This window comes from Temnothorax longispinosus, chromosome 9 (genome assembly GCF_030848805.1).
Source record: "Temnothorax longispinosus isolate EJ_2023e chromosome 9, Tlon_JGU_v1, whole genome shotgun sequence".
Classification (NCBI taxonomy): Eukaryota; Metazoa; Arthropoda; class Insecta; order Hymenoptera; family Formicidae; genus Temnothorax; species Temnothorax longispinosus.
Genome location: NC_092366.1, coordinates 5,055,861 through 5,078,419, shown reverse-complemented (window position 1 = coordinate 5,078,419; position 22,559 = coordinate 5,055,861). Strand labels below are relative to the sequence as shown.

General features: G+C 41.4%; 6 protein-coding genes and 1 long non-coding RNA gene across 8 annotated transcripts; 3 read left to right on the top strand and 4 right to left on the bottom strand.

Annotated features, from left to right (window-relative positions):
- Positions 1–109: 109 nt before the first annotated feature.
- Positions 110–2,390, top strand: Bbs8 (tetratricopeptide repeat protein 8). The gene is made up of 8 exons (XM_071789079.1): positions 110–250; positions 329–521; positions 603–735; positions 806–950; positions 1,039–1,463; positions 1,646–1,817; positions 1,881–2,087; positions 2,162–2,390. Exons 1-8 carry the CDS (start codon positions 152–154, stop codon positions 2,276–2,278), a joined length of 1,491 nt encoding a protein of 496 aa, XP_071645180.1. The 5' UTR covers positions 110–151; the 3' UTR covers positions 2,279–2,390.
- Positions 2,391–2,403: 13 nt separating this feature from the next.
- Positions 2,404–5,140, bottom strand: LOC139819605 (protein YIPF6). Its single transcript, XM_071789084.1, has 7 exons — positions 4,833–5,140; positions 4,560–4,694; positions 3,724–3,802; positions 3,604–3,646; positions 3,384–3,515; positions 3,140–3,297; positions 2,404–3,033 (listed from the first exon to the last, which is right to left on the bottom strand). Exons 1-7 carry the CDS (start codon positions 4,863–4,865, stop codon positions 2,918–2,920), a joined length of 696 nt encoding a protein of 231 aa, XP_071645185.1. The 5' UTR covers positions 4,866–5,140; the 3' UTR covers positions 2,404–2,917.
- Positions 5,141–5,398: 258 nt separating this feature from the next.
- On the top strand, positions 5,399–8,983 carry LOC139819603 (coiled-coil domain-containing protein 134). The gene is made up of 3 exons (XM_071789083.1): positions 5,399–5,579; positions 5,976–6,185; positions 6,641–8,983. The coding sequence occupies exons 1-3, from the start codon at positions 5,399–5,401 to the stop codon at positions 6,982–6,984; spliced, it is 735 nt and encodes a 244-aa protein (XP_071645184.1). The 3' UTR covers positions 6,985–8,983.
- On the top strand, positions 8,050–14,241 carry Cda4 (chitin deacetylase Cda4). The gene is made up of 9 exons (XM_071789080.1): positions 8,050–8,191; positions 11,828–11,943; positions 12,096–12,207; positions 12,562–12,689; positions 12,775–12,980; positions 13,053–13,348; positions 13,462–13,708; positions 13,782–13,973; positions 14,079–14,241. The coding sequence occupies exons 1-9, from the start codon at positions 8,143–8,145 to the stop codon at positions 14,179–14,181; spliced, it is 1,449 nt and encodes a 482-aa protein (XP_071645181.1). The 5' UTR covers positions 8,050–8,142; the 3' UTR covers positions 14,182–14,241.
- LOC139819608 (uncharacterized) lies at positions 9,086–11,922 on the bottom strand. The gene is made up of 5 exons (XR_011733780.1): positions 11,796–11,922; positions 11,320–11,581; positions 10,393–11,150; positions 9,657–9,871; positions 9,086–9,465 (listed from the first exon to the last, which is right to left on the bottom strand). It is a non-coding gene; the product is annotated as an uncharacterized lncRNA (long non-coding RNA).
- A 530-nt stretch (positions 14,242–14,771) lies between the features above and the next one.
- Positions 14,772–16,227, bottom strand: Nd-b14.5b (NADH dehydrogenase (ubiquinone) B14.5 B subunit). Its single transcript, XM_071789085.1, has 3 exons — positions 15,914–16,227; positions 15,103–15,246; positions 14,772–14,952 (listed from the first exon to the last, which is right to left on the bottom strand). Exons 1-3 carry the CDS (start codon positions 16,098–16,100, stop codon positions 14,903–14,905), a joined length of 381 nt encoding a protein of 126 aa, XP_071645186.1. The 5' UTR covers positions 16,101–16,227; the 3' UTR covers positions 14,772–14,902.
- Positions 16,228–16,550: 323 nt separating this feature from the next.
- Positions 16,551–22,476, bottom strand: LOC139819598 (transmembrane protein 62). Of its 2 annotated transcripts, none has more exons than XM_071789077.1 (14): positions 22,343–22,476; positions 21,271–22,099; positions 21,073–21,187; positions 20,855–20,992; positions 20,437–20,763; positions 20,209–20,341; positions 19,684–19,839; positions 19,449–19,596; positions 19,239–19,361; positions 19,071–19,152; positions 18,864–18,992; positions 18,604–18,778; positions 18,308–18,532; positions 16,551–18,247 (listed from the first exon to the last, which is right to left on the bottom strand). In XM_071789077.1, the coding sequence occupies exons 2-14, from the start codon at positions 21,469–21,471 to the stop codon at positions 18,187–18,189; spliced, it is 2,013 nt and encodes a 670-aa protein (XP_071645178.1). In that variant the 5' UTR covers positions 21,472–22,099; positions 22,343–22,476; the 3' UTR covers positions 16,551–18,186. The 2 variants fall into 2 exon arrangements, with proteins under 2 accessions (XP_071645178.1, XP_071645179.1); XM_071789078.1 differs by having other exon boundaries at positions 21,271–22,077; positions 22,343–22,473.
- Positions 22,477–22,559: the final 83 nt, after the last annotated feature.

Genomic DNA, 22,559 nt, shown 5'->3' with positions numbered 1-22,559 from the left:
AAGATAACTCGGAATAATCAATAACTTCGCTTGTGTATGTACGCCATAAGGCAGGTGGTTGCTCAAAACATAGTACAGTGGTATAGTCTAATCGGATCAATGCTACGAGACTGGCGTTCCATTCCTGGAGGTAATTTAGACTTCGTCAAGCATGGAATTATTCACAGCTTTGAGCTTATTCAGCCGACAAAAGTACGAAGCTTGCGCCGCGGTATGCACGGATTTGTTGCGGAAAAATCCGTTGGATCAGGTATATATTGTTTCTCCTTGTTTCTTGAAAGTGGTAATCGTTTGTGAATCAGTCGTGACATTATAACTTCGCCACCAGGCCGTGTGGGTCTTGAAAATGCGTGCCTTAACGCTGCAAGTCTACGTGGATGACATCGAGGGCGAGGAGGAGGGAATCGCGGAGACTCTGTTAGATAATTATGCAATATCTACGATGCCCAGGCCAGGAACTTCCCTGAAAAATCCTGGTACCAGTTCCACTGGTCAAGGGGTGCGACCGAAATCTCAATCCGGTTTGTCATGGCTCGCCTAAAAAGTCCAATTCAAATTTATTGTTCGATTCTAAAACGAGATTTCGCATTGATGTTTTAAAGGTAGACCCGTTACCGGGGTAGTACGACCTGCCACTCAGGCAGCGATGTCCCAGTCTATTGAACAGGCATTGCGAACACCAAGAACAGCAATGACTGCCAGGCCAATTACAGCAAGCTCAGGACGCAGCGTTAGGTATAATGAGTGACTTATGTTTCTACTTAATATCAAGAAGGGATTAAATATGAGATCTTCGTCCTCCAAGGCTTGGCACAGCGTCGATGTTGACGGAGCCCGGTGGGCCTTTTATCCAACTGTCGCGATTAAACATAACTAAATACGCTAATCAGCAAAGCATAGCGAAACCATTGTTCGAATATATATATTACCACGAACATGATGCGAGATACGTGAGTCGCGGACATTATATTGACAGATATTATTTTAGTATATTATAACAATATCCTAAATAAGCCGTTGTGTGTGAATATATCACAGGCGCTGGACTTGGCCGTTCAGGCGACGCAGGTCTGTCAGTATAAAGATTGGTGGTGGAAAGTTCAACTCGGAAAGTGTTATTACACGTTGGGATTAGTAAGAGACGCGGAGCAGCAATTCAAGTCGGCGTTGAAGGATCACAGGAACGTCGAAACGATTTTGCGGCTGATCAGAGTCTACATCAGGCTCGATCAGCCAGTGGCCGCGCTGGACACGTGCAAGAAGGGCCTCGAGTTCTTCGCGAACGACGTTACAATTCTCACGGAGATGGGCCGCATATTCGAGAGCCTGAACAACGCGACGATGTCCATGAAATATTACAAGTTAATTGCGCAGGAGGACGCTTCTCACACCGAGGCGATCGCCAGTATAGGCATGCATCATTTTTACAATGATCAACCGGAGCTAGCTTTGCGTTATTACAGGTACACGTATAATATAAAATGCATTATGTACGAAATACATCGGAAATACAAGTAGATTCTATGAACTCTTTTTACTTTTACAATGGTTTTTTTAATTTACCGTGTGATCAGATCCATTTGTATCTCCAGCGTTTCATTCATACGTAACAATACTAAATTTCGATTCTAAATATACGTTCCAGGCGCCTCTTGCAAATGGGCGTACATAACGCCGAGTTGTTCAACAACCTCGGGCTTTGTTGTTTCTACGCTCAGCAATACGATCATACTATATCATGCTTCGAAAGAGCGTTAAATCTTGCAACCGACGAGAACGCGGCCGACGTGTGGTACAACATTTCTCACATAGCTATTGTACGTGTGACTCGTTTCGTCGTTTTAAAATAATTAAGTTATACAGAATGGATGGAATTGCAGACGCTGGGCGATCTGATGATGGCCGAGGAGTGTTTAAGGCTAGCCGTCGCCAGCGATAATAGGCATGCTTTGGCTTATAACAATCTCGGCGTGATAGAAATGCGCAACGGGAACGTTACCGCGGCGAGAACATATTTCCATGCAGCAGCTAACATCGCTAGCTACGTGTACGAGGCGCACTTCAACAGTGCGCATTTAGCTTACGAGGTAAACTGTTCCTAATCTACCTCGATGTACGCCGAATTACAGTATTACAGACTTTGTTCGATGCATGCATACAGGTTGGAGACCTGCAGACAAGTTACATCGCGGTACAAAAGTCGTTGAGCGCGTATCCCGGACATTACGACAGCAAGACTCTTTTGCAGAAACTGCAAAGATACTTCTCACACATGTGAAATAAACTACGAGAGATTCTTATATTCTATGCTGTATTATTTTATTGTAACATATGGTTTAAACGTAATTCTATGTACATAATATACAAAAAGATATAAATTATACATCGAACTTCTGCACTGTCTGAATTTAATTAAATTATAATTAAAATCGGAATCTGGTAAAAAAAATCGTTAAAATTTATGGAAGTACAGGAGATATCCAGATTCAACAGTCTAGAATTAATGACAAGTAATTATCGCTCGTACTACATCATTTTTTTTTCATGTCTGTACAAATATATACCAATCTGATCAATTTTTCACATTCATGCAGAAAGAATATAGTTTTATATTATATCGACAAGATATTTGTCTCAATCGTAATGTGCATTCACAGTGAGATTAAATATAATTACAAGTCTCATAATTGACGTATCGAATGAGAATCTAAGATAATAAATATTTGCCTACCATACTTGTGTATTATTCACAAAAGCACGATATTGGAATATGTCCAAATGCAGGACTTGGAAAATACCATGTACGAAAAAGCATTGCATCTCCTCCCGGTTTTTTTTTTCCATCGTCCTCCGAAACTTAACACGGAAGGTCGGAGCAATGCGCAGTCTTGTAACAGATTAATTTTTGTGCTGCATTTTATGTGGTGTGGGATATAACTAGCCATGATATGACGAAGTAAAACAGAAAAATTGGATATACTGCTAATGCTTTCCTCCCTGCGGGTTGACTGTCGCCCAGGAACGCCATAGACGCTAAAATATTAATATAAACTTTGATGTAGCAATACATTTCGTTTAGATAAAATTCGAAAAATACAAATCACGGAAAAATAATCTTACTGGAATAATTGACGCTTACCATATGTTGCCCACAAAAATCCAATCATGCTGATCACAAATCTAAGGGTAAATAGGAAAGTGCTTTGCTCTACTATCAGTATAATTCTGCATAGAATTAACGCGATGGCAGTCGGTAATAGGCAATACCCTAGGACGCAAACGCTTTGGAAGAAAGATCTGTAAAATTTGAACATTTTTGTGTCATACATTTCAATAATCGTAAACTAATTGATAAAGTCAGAATTCGCAGTTCATTTACTTACATATTTCCACCCAACAGTTTTGAATTCAACGTAACAACCATAGATCCAATCCACACGATGACAAACACTTCTGCAAATTCAGGTCCTCCATCGTTCGAGTTATCCGCTGCATCAGTGGAACCTTGCAATATCCTGAGTGAAACAATTATAAATTATAATGTGCGCCATATAAAATCATTTTCATACGTATGCGTAATATCTATGTATAAATATATCTTACATCGCCATAAAAGTACACAATATTAATGGTCCCCATAGATCCCCTGAAATATACAAGTATATAATAATCTGCTGCCTTCTTAAGAGGCTATAATAAGAGAGTTTTGTCAGTCATACTCACATTCTTTCAGTAGACTTTTCTTCTCTTTAGGATATAAAACATGGAAAAACTTCTTGCCCACCGCTCGAACGTCCCTCAACTGCATCAGATAGAAACGCACATATGTAATAAAAGTCAGATATGTACAGAGTATCTGTAGCGCATTCTGGCAAATTTTCAGGCTTCTATATGTTATTTTTCAAAGAATGTTTTGAGGCTTTGTTTTTAAACACTTTTTCCTTAAAACCGTATCCATGGCAGCAAATTCAATTAAATTAAAATTTATTTAATAAAGTAATCAGAAATTTTCATGAAAGAAATATATCGCAGTCAATATGACATCATTTTCACTGCGATATGATCCCTGGGAACTTCAAGGAGTTGGCACTGCAGAAGTGCTCGTTTATAAAATGTTACTATTAAAACGTAGGCTTCTATATGTTATTTTTCAAAGAATATTTTGAGGCTTTGTTTTTAAACACTTTTTCGTTAAAACCTTATTCATAGCAGCAAATTCAATTAAATTAAAATTTATTTAATAAAGTAATCAAAAACTTTCGTGAAAGAAATATATCGCAGTCAATATGACATCATTTTGACTGCGATATGATCCTTGGGAACTTCAAGGAGTTGGCACTGCAGAAGTGCTCGTTTATAAAATGTTACTATTAAAACGTAATTCAGTATGAATAAATGGGGAATATTAAGAGATTATTCCCACATCTTATCACTTTAGACCTTGTTGTTCCTTTACAAGAAATAATCTAAAACTTTTCCACTGTCAGACTCCATATATTACTGTGTTTTAAACTTTATAACTTTGGAGCAGAAGTGATAAACAGACACGAGACACGTACAATTGTATCTTTGATGGGCTCGTCTAACGTGTTGAATTCCGGTTCTCCCAAAGTTGACCGCTGCTGCTTCGAACCCACTGTCATCTCACCCTCAACGTGCTGAGCGTCCACCGCGTACGTGACGTCGTCGTACATCTGTCGAACGTAATGCAAAATGTCAAAAACGTCAAACGCAACGCATGCCGAACGGAAACGTGTCTACGAAATCGCCGTGGCGAATCTCGGAGAACGGACACGATGGCAATTTAATAAATCACAGCGAACGATATTTACGTCGAGCTTCGTGTCGCCGTCCATCGCCGCCATATTCGCTGCAGATTCGAATCGTCAGTGGGAGCTAGGAGGAAGCGTAACGTCGACGATCCCGCGTGCGGTGCACTCCGGGCATATCAATCAACGAGGAATCCGTCGTCCACCGCGCGACACGTTTACACACACGGTATACGTATGTATGTTATTATCCACCACGCACGCGTCGTGCTCAACTCGCCGCCGATCTGCGGCACGTTATCGGCAGCGACGTGAAACCGTGAAGATACCGCATCTATCCGAATCTATCGCGTTCTAGATCCGGCGCGAGATATATATGACACCGCCGACGACTCCCGATGATCCCAGGATGACGGCTCGACGGGGACGACGGACGACAAGTCAGCAGGGATCCCCGGTGCCGGCAGGTGGCGTCAGTGTCGCCGGTGTGGCGGAACACTGCGGTGCGGCCGCGTTCGAATGACGTATACAACGATCGGTATCGCGCGGACACCCTCCCGACGGCACCACCCGGGCGAGGGTGAACGCCGTACGGCGACGTTGCCGGTCGCCAGGTGAATTTCTCCGCGATGCACCGCCCGTCGCGAACGTCTCGGCCGTCGTCGCGCGTTTTCCTCCACGTCGCCGTCGTGGCTGCTGCGTCGGTGTTGACGGTGCTGCTCGCGCATGCGCAGCGGGAAGTCGACGAGCCAGTCACGAGCGAACCGCGAAAGGGCGGGGAATCCAAATCGAAGCTCGACGAGGAGCTATGTACGTCGAACTTTACTCCTTTTTCTTCTTTTTCTTTTTGCGTTTGATTAGCTCCGGTATTTAACGTTAATTGCGCTTTCCGCACCTTCTTCTTTCTTCTAAAGCGGTAGCTTTGCACGTTGTTTCAAATGCGCAGTGTTAAAAAAAAAAAAAATAGCCAAGAAGAATAAAATTATCGGTGCGCTTTCGCAACTTGTTAAAATAAATGGAGATTTTTACCTGGAATATTTTAAGTATTTTTTATATTTACATCATCTACTTTAATTATTTTTGATATTTACATTCTTTACCTTAAATATTTCACCCATATGTGTTTTATCTTAATTTTTATTGTATTATACTTAATTCGTTATTTCGTCTTGTTGCCTCATTGCCTCTCGACTGTTTTTGCAACAGTTAAGAAACTATTTGCTCAACGGCGAAAGGACCACATAGAGGCTGTGCAAACTCTCCTGAAGATGGACAATTACGAGCGTCTGTACAAAATGATTACGGTGCTGACTGAGAAGATAGTGGAGGTCGTCGAATCGAGCAAGAGCGTCATCGAGAAGGCCGGTTTCCTACCGCACAACAGTTCTTTCCCCGTGGATACCGACGTCAAAGACGGTATATACGATTATTCATTCGGATAGCCGAGTTCGTCGAAAACAGATTTCGCAAACTGTTCCGCCACAAAATCGCCACGAATCGTCCGGTGGAATGTCGATAGAAATATAACGGAATGTGATGTGGCGGACTGAGCGCAGGAACCGAGCGCGGAGTCTGTCGTTTCGCAACCATTTAAATGATTGCAAAATAACAGACTCTGCTCGGTTTTTGCCAGCAATCTGCCTGATTGTGCCTGACGGAATAATAAGGTGATCTCTGCCGCAATATTCTGCTCGAATTTATAAAAAAAAAACTGGTTAAAACTTTACTCACCGCGAGCTAATTATTTGAGTTACCGTATCTGAAATTATTTAAAATCAATTAGAGACTATGACGGAAGATATAACAGCAATTTTCGTGAGAAATAATGATTTAAAATGCTTTACGGACTTCTCTTACTACATTTGTCGCAGCGTTGTCCAGCATCCTGGAGAACACCGCGCTTTTCGGAGACATCGTCCTGCACCTGCCGGACATCACTCACAGGATACTGAGGACGCAGTCGGGATGGAACTCCACGATACATTGGTCCCTGAATTTCGCCAATCGGACGCGGCATTTGCTGAACAAATCGACCATCACGATGTTTCGCCTGGTCGAGCAGGAGCTGAACATTACGGAACGCGACCCGGACTATTTTAATCCGTACAGGAGCGCCGCCCACGCCGGCCAGCGCGAGGACACCGTGAAGAAGAAGAAGCCCGCGAAGAAAGAAAAACGTAAAAAGGGACCGCAGATTGCTAAAATCGAGTTGTGAGCCGCCCTCGCCGCGCACGCGAGACTCCTCTCTGACCGGTTCCTAAATCGCCTCGTTAAGAAGCGGGCTCTCTCTGCGGCGCTGCCGTTAAAATCCTAAAGAAGAGGCGGATATGCCATATCTGATCCTGAATGCTACAGGATTAATAACGACGAGCTTCCAAACGGCTTAATTCGACGAGGAGATTAACTATATATTTCTATAATGTCTATATAATAGTATAATTGTTCGCTAGGAGCTAATTGAGAATGTGCCAATTTAGCGGGCGCATTTGTATTTAACAAATATTGTCGCGCATTACGCGGAGATGTTGCTATATACATATCGAATTCCGACAAAGTCTCTATATACAATATTAAATAAAAATGTTGCAATCGACAATTTGCGTTTCTAGCTTGCGTGAAAACGATTGTGCATGAAAGTCTAACATTCCGTTCGACAGTTCCAATTCTAGATATATTATCAGATTAGCTTAATTAATTATATATAATGTTCGTGCACGTCGTCCGACTCTGCGACTCCCCGGCGGCCGCGGCGCCGATCCGTCCCTGTTTGAAAGCGAAACGAGCGGTCGAGCGGAGAATAAGGCTCGAGGGCAAACTTCGCCCGCGAGCGAGCCGTGAATCTCACGGCTGCGGCGTGTCGTGTCCGATATGAGAGACAGCTTTTCTCGTCGGTTTAAACTGGCCACACACACTTTCCGTAGAACGTAACAGTAGGATTTCGACCAATCGCGTTGCTCGATTCGAAAACGTACGGCCATACGTTCCCGAATCGAGTAACACGATTGGTCGAAATCCTACTGTTACTGTTACGAAAAAGTGTGTGTCCGGGGCCTTACTCCCGACGACGGCGGCGCGGGCCGCTGCGCCGCGCCACGCCGCGCCGGTAGAAAGTGGTCAGCCAATGAGCTGAGAACGGTGGTTCCTGAGCCGGCCAGTTCCCGAGAAGTTGCCGCGCGACGGCGACGGCGACGGCAGTCTACCCCCGGCAGTGTCGCGGCTCAGCGGATCGGTCGTGCTCGTTCGGTCGGCTCTGATGATACGTCGCCGTGGTCGCGGTGATCGCACGAGCTGAAAACGAGAGGCACGCGAAAGGGAATTCGGACACGCGACCGTCACCCTGAGACTACCGAGAGAATTCCGCGCGCGCGGAACGATGAGGCTCCAGGACGCGGCGCTGCTCTGCGCCGTCTTGACCGTCGCAGGTAGGCGCGCCCCTCGCTATTTTCGCTACGTCGAAGCCCACCTTTCTCTCCGTCAACGTTCCTAGAGCTGTTTCCTGAAAGATCAGCGTGTACGCGTCCGCGCCGGGAGAGTCAGAGAGTAGAAGAGATCGTTTAAAATTTTCGCCCAAATCACGCGAGACTTAATTCCCGCGGTGGTCTTCCTCTCTGGTTCCGCAGATAGAACTCTCTCTCTTTTTCTCTCTCTACAAAAATCGCAATGGTGATCCTTCTATTGCGTTTCCTGGAAACTGCGAAATGTCGAGATCGAATTTTTATCGATTCTATAATTACCGAGTTCCTTTTTGCCGCTCACCCGCAATACTCGGTGTATCGTACCGTGCAGTCTACGGTAACCGATTATCGAGATGGATAAGACTTAAATTTACTTTCCAAAAATTACGAAATTCCAGGACGATCAAACATTGAATTCCTAAAGCATGCATTAATGCGACAGTCTGGCCTCTTGCTGTTCCCAAGACAGACCAGTTCTAGCAGGTCGTCATTTAATTTTGTCTTTTTTTTCTCCCTCTGGACCGATCCTTCTCCCGCGAAGCATTCTCCACTTGTGTATCCTCTCCTCGATTCTCTTTTCATATTCCTCTTCGTGGCCGTTATTTTGATCGATAGCGTTACGTGCGAGCAAGGAAGTATGTAATTGTAACGCTCCAATAAATAATTGCATACTAATAATTGCTCTTACATCGCATATTCTATATTTGTATGTACTTTATCACAGAAATAAACATGCTGTATATATATAATTGAAAACTAGACAGTCAGACGCGATTAATTGATCCTTCGATCATCTAGAAGATCCTTCGCTCTCTAAAGATCCTCCGTGAACCTGGCGAACAAAATTTTTTTACAGTCAGTCTGCGGTGAAACGAAACCGCAGAGATCCGGAGGGAAGCGAGGGACGACACTGATAAATTTCGGTATACGTCGGCGGTTTCACTCGCGTTTACATAAGATCTGTCCCACGCGCATATGGCGTATCCGCTGGTGGGCGAGAGAGCGCACACACGTGTCACCGCACGTGTGCGTGCGTCCGGACGAGATAGAAGGAAATGGTTGCACCTGAGAGAACGAAAGAACGCGCGTCGTGAGCGCAACGTCATTGCCAACGTGCACTGGGGTATACCTTCACTTTCCACTTTACCGGGCCTCTTTGACATCCGCGAACGCGAGCACCTCTCTCGACGAGCTACGCGTCCCATCCTCGCGATCCTCCGCTCGCCGCGACTGTCCCCTGCCTGAAAAAAATAGATTGAAGAAAAAAAAATTACTCTTTCGTCCTTCGCCAAGCTGGGGATAGATCCCAGCAAACACTAAGTAACAGTAAACTTACATACCATTTTTTATTCAGCAATGTAAATGCAATAAAAACACATGTGTTACTTAATGTTTGATTAAACAGAAGGGAAAGGAATTCACAAAAGTTCACCGTTAATCTCTGACCTCGTAGATTGCATATAGAAATCTATAACTTGGAACGAGATCTTATTTCCTTCGAGTCGGCCGTTTAGATTGCAGATCCGTCCGTCGCTGTATCAGGAAGTCCAGCGAAAGTGAGGCCGCCAATTCCGCGGCTTTAATCGCCGTGCCGATCGTGTTACACCGTATCAGGTGTTTCCACATATGTAATTTCCGCTCGACATCCTGTACACACCGTGGAAACATTGTTACCTCGTTTGCGGTTTACGTTCGTAAATCATCGAAGGATGTAATTATCCTGCCTCGTCGTTTAATCAAAGCGTCGATTAGTCGATTAGCTGCAGATGCGGGTGCAGGCTTTCAAGAAGCATAAATTATTGTCATATCATAATTGCAAATTGCAAGAGACCTAATTCGCAAGGAGATATAACGTAATCTGGTAATCTCATTTCGATTTAATTACACGATATTACGAGCAGAAGGGAGGAAAAATATGCTACGCACAACGATTGTATAAGATCATTGGGAAGAATCATCGTAGGTGCTACTTTCTCTCTCGCGAGCGCTACGCACCATTTTTAATACCTTCGGATCTCCGCGTCGTCGTGCAATTTCTCTCGTTATACCTGCGTCGCTCGTGCCGCGGTTCTTATCAGTCCAATTTTCAATGTTAAGTTCATCAACCAAGTGCCAGTTTAAGTTTTATCACTAAGAGGAACGCCATATACGCGAGATATTTAAAGTACCTTGACTTGCGCCATCAGTGCTCCACTATGCCAGACATAATGTTAACTTAAAGCATATCCATTATTTATTACCGCGAACGCGTGTTGTGAGTTTCGCGAAAACTTGTGCAACTCTTGCGCATGTGGCGCGTCTGGAATAAGCTGTGAAGAACTCCTTCCGGCACTTAGAGATTCTTCACGCGTTTCGTATAAATCGATTGCATGCACGCTCGGCTGGACAGCTAAATAACGGTGCATCGCGGCGTAGGACCGAGTTTAACGAGTTTATATACTTAAACTCTTACGTCTATTGCGGAATCCGGATTAACATTAAGCGCCGAAGATATTATTAGCGCGCTGGCATTTTGCGCGTGTCAATGACGGGCTTTAACATTCTATATGACTATCAGTTTAACTGCCTTACAGAGATTTCTATCTGACGCAGTTCTAAATTTCCGGTTTAAAGGCGCGATAAAAGAAACGCGCGCGGGGCTGGATTCTGAAATATGCTAATGCTTGGAAATTCGTTGTGGTAGGTATTATGCTAATGCGATTCCACCTCGTCTTTTTAGACGCTTTTAACGCATTTACGTTTTCACCGAAAGACGCATAAACGCGCTCGTCCGTGCGCACTCACGTGTCCAAACATATTGGAATGCCCACAATCACGTTTCTCGCTTTCTCAAACTTCTCTCCTGGAATTTCTCCCGCCCATATTTTCTACACGCGTGCGAAGCTCCGCGTGCATATATACGCCAGACATCATCCTCGTCCCTGTCCTGCTGATGTAACAAAATGACAAATATTAGTCGGTCATAGATCGAAGAGATGTGAGGAATCTCATTATTTTTAATAAAGAAACGCTCAGGACGCGTTCTACATGTGTTGCATGCAAAATTAAATTTTACTCTACGACAGGCTACCAGCCTGTCCATTCATTAAAGTCACCGTTTTGTCACCGCGCTGCCGAGCGTAATCACGCACGGCTCCGGAGCGTAACAACGCTTGACAGAAAGAACGCGGTAAAAGTGGAACGTAGGCACTTGATAGCCAGCAGCCCAGCCGGCCCCATTCGGAATACAAAAGCGTAAATACACTCGGGCGTAAACGTGTCTCGAGAGTGAGCGATCCTCAACCTTGACATTTTCTCAGTTTAACAGCTTTCGAGCATTAAATCATCTATACGATCGCACGCGATCGTGATCTTCTCCTGGGAACAAATAAAATGTTGGGACTTAGTCGCAAATGAACGTTAAAGATCGAAAAATACTAGGATTACAGTTAATTACGAAGCGCTTCGTTACTTTTATGAGAAGAAAAAAGGAGAGAGAGAGAGAGAGAGAGAGAAATCCTTTCTTACAATGTATTTATGCACACGAAGCGTGCTCGTGCATATTTTCTGTGCATCAATGGAGAACTATTACCTCTTGTATCACGATTTCTTTTATTTCCTCAGTACATTGTCAAAAGAACAAAAAGGACGAGGACAAGAAAGACGAGGAATTCAAGTGTCCCGAGGGCCAGGGTAACGGTAACTTCGCCGATCCAGCGACCTGTAGGAGGTTTTATCAGGTAATTCATATCATTATTAATTTATCAGGTAACAATTATATTTCGCACATTATTTTGGATTACTTTTATTATCGGTCAGCTCTCGATTATTCATCTCTGCTACGATTATTCGCCTCGTGATTGTACGTTCATAATTTGTTTTCCATCAAAAGTGCGTCGATGGATATCCTTACTTGAACCGATGTCCGTCGGGCTTGCACTTCGACGACATCAGCAAATTCTGTACCTTCAGAAATGAGGCGCGATGCGGACCCATCGAGGCCAGTAAGCGAACACTTTTACTTTACATAGATTTTACACTGATTTTATAAAACGAACAAGATTTAGAGGAAAAAACCGCGGATCTTCAAAAAGTAATTTTTCTAACGATACAGTTGTTGCTTTTTGAGCTCGCAATTCCTAGGGGTCTATTCTGTAAATCTTAACATCATTACGCGCTTTGCGCAGATACAATATACCATAGAAAACTACGCGAAGCACGTAATGATAACGTTAACGTTTACAGAATAGACCCCTTAGTCTCTGTTTATTCGTCAAAATATATAATTTTCAGCGGGAGTAGTTGGCGCGGTCTTCACAGGCTTCACAGCTCTAACGATGGTGTCCTTTAATTTCTAGCGCCGGCACCGATCACCGAGCCACCGACGGATTTGGCCGAGCGCTGCGACACGTCGAACTGCCAGCTGCCGTACTGCTTCTGTTCCAGAGACGGCACGATCATTCCCGGTGGTCTTCAACCGGAGGAGGTAAAACGGCTACCTGATTGCAAATCCTCGTGATGTGATCTATCGGTCGGTTCAAACGTAAATACAACGACCTGAATGATTCCAGACGCCGCAAATGATAATAATGACGTTCGATGGTGCGATAAATCACAATAACTTCGATCACTATCAAAAGATATTCACCCAAGATCGCCTGAATCCCAACAACTGTCCGTTGAGGGGCACGTTCTTCATCTCTCACGAGTACTGCAACTACAATATGGTCCAGAGCCTGGCGCACGACGGACACGAGATTGCGACCGAGACGATCTCGTGAGTAACGCGAATATACTTGGGGCGCGTACTTTTAGGATTATTTTGCTTGACGAGGGAAAATGTTTTCAGACTTCAGAAAGGCCTGGAAGACAAAGGCTACGAGGAGTGGGTCGGCGAGATGATTGGAATGCGCGAGATACTGAAGCACTTCAGTAATATCTCGACCGGCGAGGTCGTCGGTATGCGAGCGCCTTACTTGAAACCCGGTCGCAACACTCAGTACAAAGTGCTCGAGGACTTTGGATACATATACGACAGCAGCATAGGTATCTCGCCGCTAAAGGTGCCGATCTGGCCGTACACTCTTGACTACAAGATCCCGCATGAATGTAAAGCGGGTACTTGTCCTACCAAATCGTTCCAAGGTAATAGAATCGTAACGAAGATCTAGTCTCGTCTGTTCAACGTAGAACAGAAATATAATGAATAATGCATTTGATATTAAAATTTTTAAAGAAACTTTTATCCATTATCGCAGGCATTTGGGAACTACCTCTGAATGCACATTATGTGGAGAGTTACGAAGGTGGACATTGTCCTTACTTGGATCAATGCGTTCTTCATAATCACGATCCCGAGGAAGTGTTCGACTGGTTGCAGGAGGACTTCAACAGATATTACGAACAGAACAGAGCGCCGTACATGATGCCTTTCCACACCAATTGGTTCCAAATCAAGGAATTGGAACGCGGTCTGTCGAAATTTCTCGATTGGGTGGTAACGCTGTGAGTCATCATGCATAAAGCATATGTCTATCGAGAATTTCGATATTTTAAAATAAACCTGGGACATTTACAGACCCGACGTTTACTTCGTAACCGCCACGCAGGCGTTAACGTGGATGACCGATCCAAAACCGATTAAAGCTCTGCACAACTTCGAAGGGTGGTCGTGTAAAAAGAAAGAGAATTTGCCCGGACCGCCGTGCAACAATGCGCACAAGTGCGCCTTAGACTTCAAGCCTGCCGAAGCAAATTTCACAACGACTAGGTAAAAATTGATTCAACTGTCGACGACACATTACAGAATTATTAAATAGTTACTAAATATTTTAGCAAACTATATTTAAACTATATTTATGTTAATTGTTAACAGGTATATGGAAACGTGTAGAGAGTGCCCGAACAAGTATCCCTGGTTAGGAGACTCAAAGGGTACAGGACTATACAACGATAATTACAATCCTGAAAAGAAATAGGAGTGTCACTCGAGTGAATTAGATTTAATTTAGCGCAAGTGATTCGCGTTTCGTTGTTATGGTGCGTGTCCACTTGCGAGTAAAAACTCTCGAGAGCAAAAAGAGAGAAAGAGAGAGAGACTCTCGAGAGTATCTCTCTCTCTCTCTTTCTTTTTGCTCTCGAGAGTTCTTACTCGCAGGTGGAGACGTACCATTATAAAAGAAAAGTAGATGTCTTGAGTGTGCGCGTGATATAGAGATCCATTGTCGATTACTACTCGCGTCAAGCATCTCACTTTCTAATATTGGAGAAACCTCTTATAAAATTTCAATTTGCATCTCGAATGTACGAGTCAGTATGCGTAAACTTATACACCTATCTCCGTGTGCTCGACAGCGTTCGCATCTATTAATACGTTAAGTGTGTACCGCTCAATCTGAAAGAGAAAATAAAACGTCTCGATGCTACATAAAATCTAATAAAAAATCTGCCTTTTATTTCTCGAGGACAGCAGAGAGAGTAGCTTGAATTAATTACTCTTATATACAACATTCCCTTATTTGTCTTACTTTAAGTGGCGTCTTGTTTTCGTTTTAGCCGAAACGCGCTATATATTTTAAATATATATATTTTTAAGTATATATACAACGTGTCTACATTCATTGCATCAAACCGCACTGTCTATCTGCAGGATACGCAATCAAGATGGCGCAATCACTTCTAACGGTTTTAAATAATTAATTAACGCACCGGGAACCACTCTTCCAATACTTGACTATATTTAACACGTTCTGAAAAAAGAAACAAGAGCAGCCATGTAACATTTCAAGTCAAATTAAGATAAACAGATTCTTAACGATAAAATACATGCATTTTGCAATGCAAACAGTACATCCTTTCACTTTTAATTCTCTTTTCAAGAGTGGAGAAGAGCACATTACCTGGTTCGGGAAAGAGTTCCGGATGTCGTATGATATAATCTCTCATTCTAGTGTCACGTTCCCCATGAAAATCTTCAACGAACTTCTTCGCAATTTGCGATACAATGTATCCTCCTATCACACACGCTATATGCTTCTGTATTCCTAAGCAAAAAAATATAGATACTTTGAGATCCTACACCAGTAAGTACTTATCAAACTTGTTATTCAAAGCCCACAATTTCAGAATTAATCCTGATCCCGTTATAAAGTAAGACTAATGATAAAGTCAATCGTGGCGATCATAGCGCCGAGAGATGTGCGCTGCTCTAACGAGCCGAAAATCCGAGTTCAAATCTGACCAAAAGTCGTTGGATTTTTATTCGTTTCGCCACACATAAAATCGATGTTGAATACATATATATTTGTAAACTATAGATTATTGACCAAGTAAAATCTTGGGGGGAAAAAAGAGACATTTAATACACAAGTAATCTATAGATATACTCTTATATAAAATGATTGGTCTAATGATTGGTTTACTTGTGTATTAAATGTCTTTATTTTTTTTTCAGATTTCACTTGTCAATAATCTATAGTTAAATATGTATTTTTTTTCTTTCCTTTTCCCTTTCTTTTTTAAATCATATCGGCGAGAATTTTCTTGCTCGAATGAAGACACGAAAAGGAAAGAAAAATATAATGATCGCAAAATCGATTGTTGTTACATAACCGCGTCGTGAGGTTAGGTTAGGTTAGGTTTGCCGTAAATGCGAGAAATCCAGCGATTTTGCGATTTCGAGAGGTGGGGAAAAACCGAGCTGACACTCACCGGCGTAAAACGGCCTGCTATTGAGATAATTGTTGAGCGACGGAACGGAGAAGCCGAATCCCATGCATACTACTTCCGCCGTGTACTGGGTCACGCCAGGATCGTAAGTGGGATCTGGCTTGAGCAGATCCAGAGCCCACTGGACCTCCGGATGTTCGCTTATCTCGTGCGAATGATGTTTACTCATTTTTTTTCCCTCCTTTTTTTTGCGACGAGAACTTTTGGGAGCGCGGTGCTCCGCTTACGACGAGCCGTGAACCGGTAGCGAGCGAAAATTTACGGAAATAACAATGGCCGATTGATACGCGCAAGTTTCGCTAATCGCAGCGACAGCTGTTGAAAAATGTGATAGGTAGCGTCACCTGACGGCGCGCGGTTCCATTACCTTACCTATTGATAATTGAAAATAATCGACATTATCACTCAATGATTATTATTAAATTAGCATCAATATCTTGGGCTAATTATATATATAATTTATAATTAATATATAATATAAATACATAATACGTAATAATAACGACAGAGTCCCGGAGGTGATTGAAAAGAATCAACATCATTGACTGATTGATATCAATCTTTTGATCGCCGTCATAAATATTTGAACAATTATAATGCAATATTAAATTTGATGTTTTATTACATACAGATGCTTCACAAATAAGTATGCAATAATATCGTATATATTATCACAAAACTATACATTTTTGTCTACAATTATCAGTTCATTAGATAATCAAACAAAACAATGAAAGTGGTTTTAAATAAATATAGGATATTTTAGAATCGTAAACATATGTGTGTCAAAACGTCAGAATAATAATAAATCATAAAGTTAATGTTATATTATAAATTAAACATGCAAAGTTTCATTGCCACTTTTTTAATAATACTTTGTTGATGGTATTATTTAATCTTCGTGAAAACCACCAGTAAGAAAGGAATTACCTCATTTCTTGATTGTACAATTATTAATTACATTTATTACGCAAACATCTGTTTTCACATACATTTCTCGTAGATTTTTGTCACCCGTCAGTGATACATTTATACACATTGAGTATAATATCCATACGTAATATATTAATATTACGTTTAATTACGTAATATTAATTACGTTCAGTCGTATTTGGTATAACACGTAAACCTTCATTGAACAATGTTACTTTCATTGATTTCTTTTTAGCACCTTACATCGAAGATAGCCGATCTCTTTAAGAATTGTGTACGCGTGGCACAGATACTCCAAGTCCAATCGCCGCTTTTAGGATCACGACGACTGGCGTAGCTCATACGAATAAGCTGATGCGCTTCGCACAAAAATCTCAAGTGGAAAACAGTATTAAACTCTAGATGTAATATATCTCTGTTATTTTTGTAACATGCTATAGTGAGAAGTGAGAATATAATCTAATTGTTTTTCGGATATATCTATAATCGTCGTGAGTATCGTCGTGAAAAGAGTACAGTATAGATCTCGAATATGGGGAAGTAGAAAAATATATTACAAGGAAGTGATTAGAAGATTGAGTTAAAAATCCCGGGCAAGAGCAAGTTTATATAGTTTATATAATATATAGTCCTGCCTGTTAAAGCTCTGTCGATTAGATTGAAAAATATCACACTCCTGTTATTCAATATACACATCTCTAATGCCGTAACTACACAGTAAAGCACAAAGATATATGAAATATAAAACAATAGCAACATTTATAATATATAAATATTATCTTTATCTCTGTAACATTTTAATCTGACTTCTCTTTGTAAAAAGAAAAAAAGCATTTTGTTAATGAAACTCGCGAATGTAAATCGCGCACAATATGGAAGCAGAAAATAATAATAACTATTAATGCAAATCTTATGAACAATAATCATCATATGGCACCGTATATGCATATCGTAAGCGTATCACAGCTTAAAATTAATAAATCAGCTTTTAAAACGTAACTTCGTCGATAATCATATGAATACATCACAAAATAATTGAGTATAACATGTAACACTTATTGAACAAACGCAAAATGCAAACAATATTCACAAGAGTCTCTCTTAAAATATGACGAAAAATAATTCGATTATTTTTTAATATACCCAATCATTTTTCTTAAAACATAGTTGGCTTTCGAGTATCACGATAGTTCTACTAAAGTATCAAATCTAATAGAGCACATCTAAGAAACTTCTTTTTATAAATCTATCAGTAATATTAACTATCTGAATGAAATGTAAACTTACCAACATTTCTAATTGTGTTATTTTGCTATCATTTTTTATTGACCCGCATCGTTATTATCAATGGCTCTATTGCAATACCATACAGATGCAGCAGACCTTAAAGAATAGATAATTACGATGTGCTGGATACATCATAATGCAAATATTAATACAAACCTTAAGTACGAGTGTGGTATCGTGGCAGCAGAATAGGATAGTGCCGCTGCTACAAAAATACATCCCGTTCGTAATGGACATAACAATACTGCTACTGTACCATACTCTAGATACAAGGTATAGCCCAAAAGGAATTGAGTCAGAATTAACGTTAAAACTGGTAAATATTGACAAACTATTTGGAATTTTGACCAGACTGCCGGGGGATATTCAGGATACTGTAATCTGAAATGCAGGCAATTAGTCTTAAGATTCATCTGTCGCCTTGATAATATCATCACTGCAATATTACAGACCTGCGATCAACGTGATACGCCAAAAATAATGTAAGGGGTATGTGGAAAATTATTAACTGAAAGAATCCGTAAGCGTAAGTTAAGCCACCTGGTAAATACATGTTTCCGATGAATGTTCCCCACACGAAGATCACGCCTGTGTGATTCTCAATTATCTCTCCTACGGTCCAGGGACCTTGAATTGATTCGTCAAATTAATTTCAAAAATTTACTCGATGTATTTATTTGTATGTACACACTTGTACGACGTATACACTTACCGATTGCACAATATAACGTGCTCAACACTAATCCAAAAAACAATCTATCAACGGCGGATAATACCCATAATCGCCTCAGAACCCGATGGAAGAACTTCAAGCGTCCCCGCGGTAATTCCATTCGTCTATCTAAATCACGAACAATAATAGCGTACATTTTATTATACAATCTAAAATAGGATACACATAAATTGTGCTTGTACTTACTCTTGTAACGCATATGAATAAATCGAAGGAAGCACAGCGGGCCGATTGACACTGCCAATGTGACAAAGAACATGAACTGAAACTGTGAGAGAGACAATAACATTAAATTATTACATATATACCACTATGTAAAAATTTAATTAGATGTAGTGACTTGTCTTAACTTACGATGCCAACTATGTTAACCATCAGCAGTAACTTGGGAAGAACAGAAGTGGATAACCACGATCCGTCGAGAGAAAAAGAATGCCATACAATTTTTCTTCTATCTTCATCATCAACTACATGCACCTGAAATATAAAATATAAAATTTGATTTGCGAAAACGGCATGTTTGCGGCTAGTACATAAATTAACTTTTATAAGTATTTACTAAACTGTTATCTGATGAATACCCTCCTTGTATCTCGTTGAGTTCCATGGCAACACATAAAGAGGTCCGCGTACGTGATCACATTTTTGCCAGTCACCGTCGTCCAATTGAATTTTGACACTTTTCAGTGGAACCGTAGAAAATGCCAGTACTCTACAATAAGAAGCTTGCAAGTTGATTTTCATAAACCGAATAGATTCACAAATAATAATTACGAGGCGTCAATAAGAATATTCTTACCTGACATGTGTGGATTTGACGATAGATTCCAAATTTTCCTTTTGCGGCATCATAAATAATACGTTTTTTGGATTGGTGATTAATACTACAGGCCAATCACGGTGCTTTACATCAATGAATGAAAATTGGCCATGATCTATTGCCGCGAGGCGATACCTAATAAGAGACGCGTGTCAGATAGGTGTCTAATATTTGTAAACCAAATTAGGCAAACCAATTGTGATAAATATTTACGGAGCATTATATGTGCCGATAAAACAAAAAAATATTTGTATTCGCTATTAGTTTCACGTGAGTTTTAAAACAGATGTAAATTTTATTTATATACCATCAATTGCTGCAACAAAACTAAAAATAACATACGCTTTTCTATATCAAATTCATAAGAACTATTCTCATCGTCTGAACAGAGAAGAATCCTTTCAACGACTAATGCTTAAATACCACTAACGCGTTATAGAATACAAAAGCAATGACTGAGCAACCGATGTCATTCTCGAATATGCGAAAGTATATTTGTCTTACATTCTATTCTCTTTCCAATCTGCCAATTCTAGCTCAAGGAAGCCCGCCTTTTGTAACGTGTACATGTTGGGTACCATATTGCCAAGCGTATGATAGTGGCCGCACAGATACACCATACTTTCTCTATGACTACCTTTTAATATACAACAGATTTAATATAATTGTGTAAAATCGCAATACGAACAAATTTTTTGTAAGAGAAATATATTGTATTTTTATACCTCTTACCTAAAATATTTCTGATATTCGTATCGGATTTCGATATTATGCTCGATGTAGGATAATGACCAAACACGACTGCATGATCGGCGTTGCTTTCTTTTGAAAAATTAATCAACTGTTGTATCCTATTAATCTCGTCTTGGTCTAAAACACCGATAAAGTTGAATGGCCTCTTGGGACCTGGTTTCAAGCAGGCGTCAATCGCGATAAAAGAGAACCTTTCACGACCAGCTTTAACATTGTACATGTAAGATTTTGGATATTTCTTTCCCTGAATAGAATAATGCGAGTAATAGTTGTTTTTGGAGTCAAAATCGATGATGTCAAAGTTATCTGAAAATACATTAACAGGTTTTTAACATATAATTTTTACGCGCGAGCATTGTCACACATGGATTTAAATATGCAGTTGTGTGTCACTCACCATGATTCCCCCTGACATCCAACCATAAAATTTTCTTGCTGACATTAGTCTGGTCTATTACGTATCTATAAGTCTCCCATTCTTCGCGCTGTTGCTTCGAACCAAATCTATTTTCAGCTATGGCATCAGTCAAATCTCCTATCAAGCGCGAAACGTTTTATTAATCTAATTTCTCCGATATATGGTGTATTCTAGTATCTATAAAATATATAAATTACCCGAAGCAAGAACAACTTTAGGCTGAATGGCTGAATTTACCGTCACATTGCAGAATTCTGTGAACTCCCATATCCTAGTTGGATCCCTAAAGATACTTATATGTAAGTCGGTTATCTGAAAATATATAAAAAGCTATCTAAGTATAAAACACAGCTGTAACTCGCATTATCAATTATCCTGAATGCCGATCGACAAACCTGTAGGAACCATATCAAGTGATTGTACGAATTATTTATGTTATAATGTTTCGGTCCTGACTTCGTCTCCCCGTTGTTGTCTCCCGAGGTCTCGATCGGAAGATGATGGTCGATGCTAATGAAATCGACTACATTCGCCATCAGGATGGAGAATATCAGTATCAGGACCAGGAGGACGATGGTGGTCTTGGATATCCTCATCGCGACGATAATGCTCCGCGCGAGCGTACACTGTCGGGCGGATGATCGGGACTCGGGAGTGAAGTCCGGTCGTCTTCAGCTGGAGCAGCTACTCATTCACGTATACGGAAGCCGACGTGCACCTGACATTCATTCCGTTCGAGAGAAAGAGAGCACGGGAAGACGCGGTCGAGCGACTCGGCGATGCCGTCTTGCGTTCGCCGTGAGGATGAACGACGTGACGCGGCGACTCGGAATTCAGGTAGCACGTCGCGCGAAAAATAGCCGCGCATGATGCGGTTCGCGATCCGGGCAAAATTGATCGGAGACGTTCGAAGCGAGACGCCGGCTCGAGTCGAGCGCGACCGCTTCAATCCGTTCCGTCATTCACAATCGCCTCTTGCTATTTACGTTAATTTTAAAGGTAGCTTGCTCCCCGAGGGAACGAGGGAAGGAACGTGAGTCAATCGTCAATCCTCTCGTCTCGTCTTTCCCCTCCAGACAGTCCAGACTCCAGACAATCACCATCAATTTCGATCGTAGTTTCGCTCAGGTTGTTCTCATGACGAAACGACTGTCTGCGACCATCTGCGATTGTCATCGACGCGTGTCGTCTGCTGTCAGTGCCTACATCGACAATAACGGTCCTCTGCATTATCAGCGCACGATGGGACGGGAGAATGCAATACATAAAAACGATAAATTAAATTATTAAATGTGATAATATGTTAGTATAAGTGTAGGAATACTTCGCGCTTCGTTGAAACTGTCTTTAGATAATCAAGATATGAGTACAACCAATAATTTAATTATCGCAACGCTGAACACGATTGAGGTTATGTTCTATCTACAAAACAAAGTGGAAAGAAAAACATGTCGGTACACCGCGTACGCCGCTTATCGCTCGCTCCTTTCCCGACTTTGTTGATCGTCGACGTGGAGGAACAATTCCGAGAATAATGCGATCGACCTGACGAAGCGCGAGACTGACACGACGCGGTCGTAAATTCCGTAGGTATCGCGGTGGCGAGCAGCTGTACTCTAACCTCGAAAGCGCGAGGTAAACACGCTCGGCGAGGATATCGTTTATTATTTTGTATGCGGCCTCG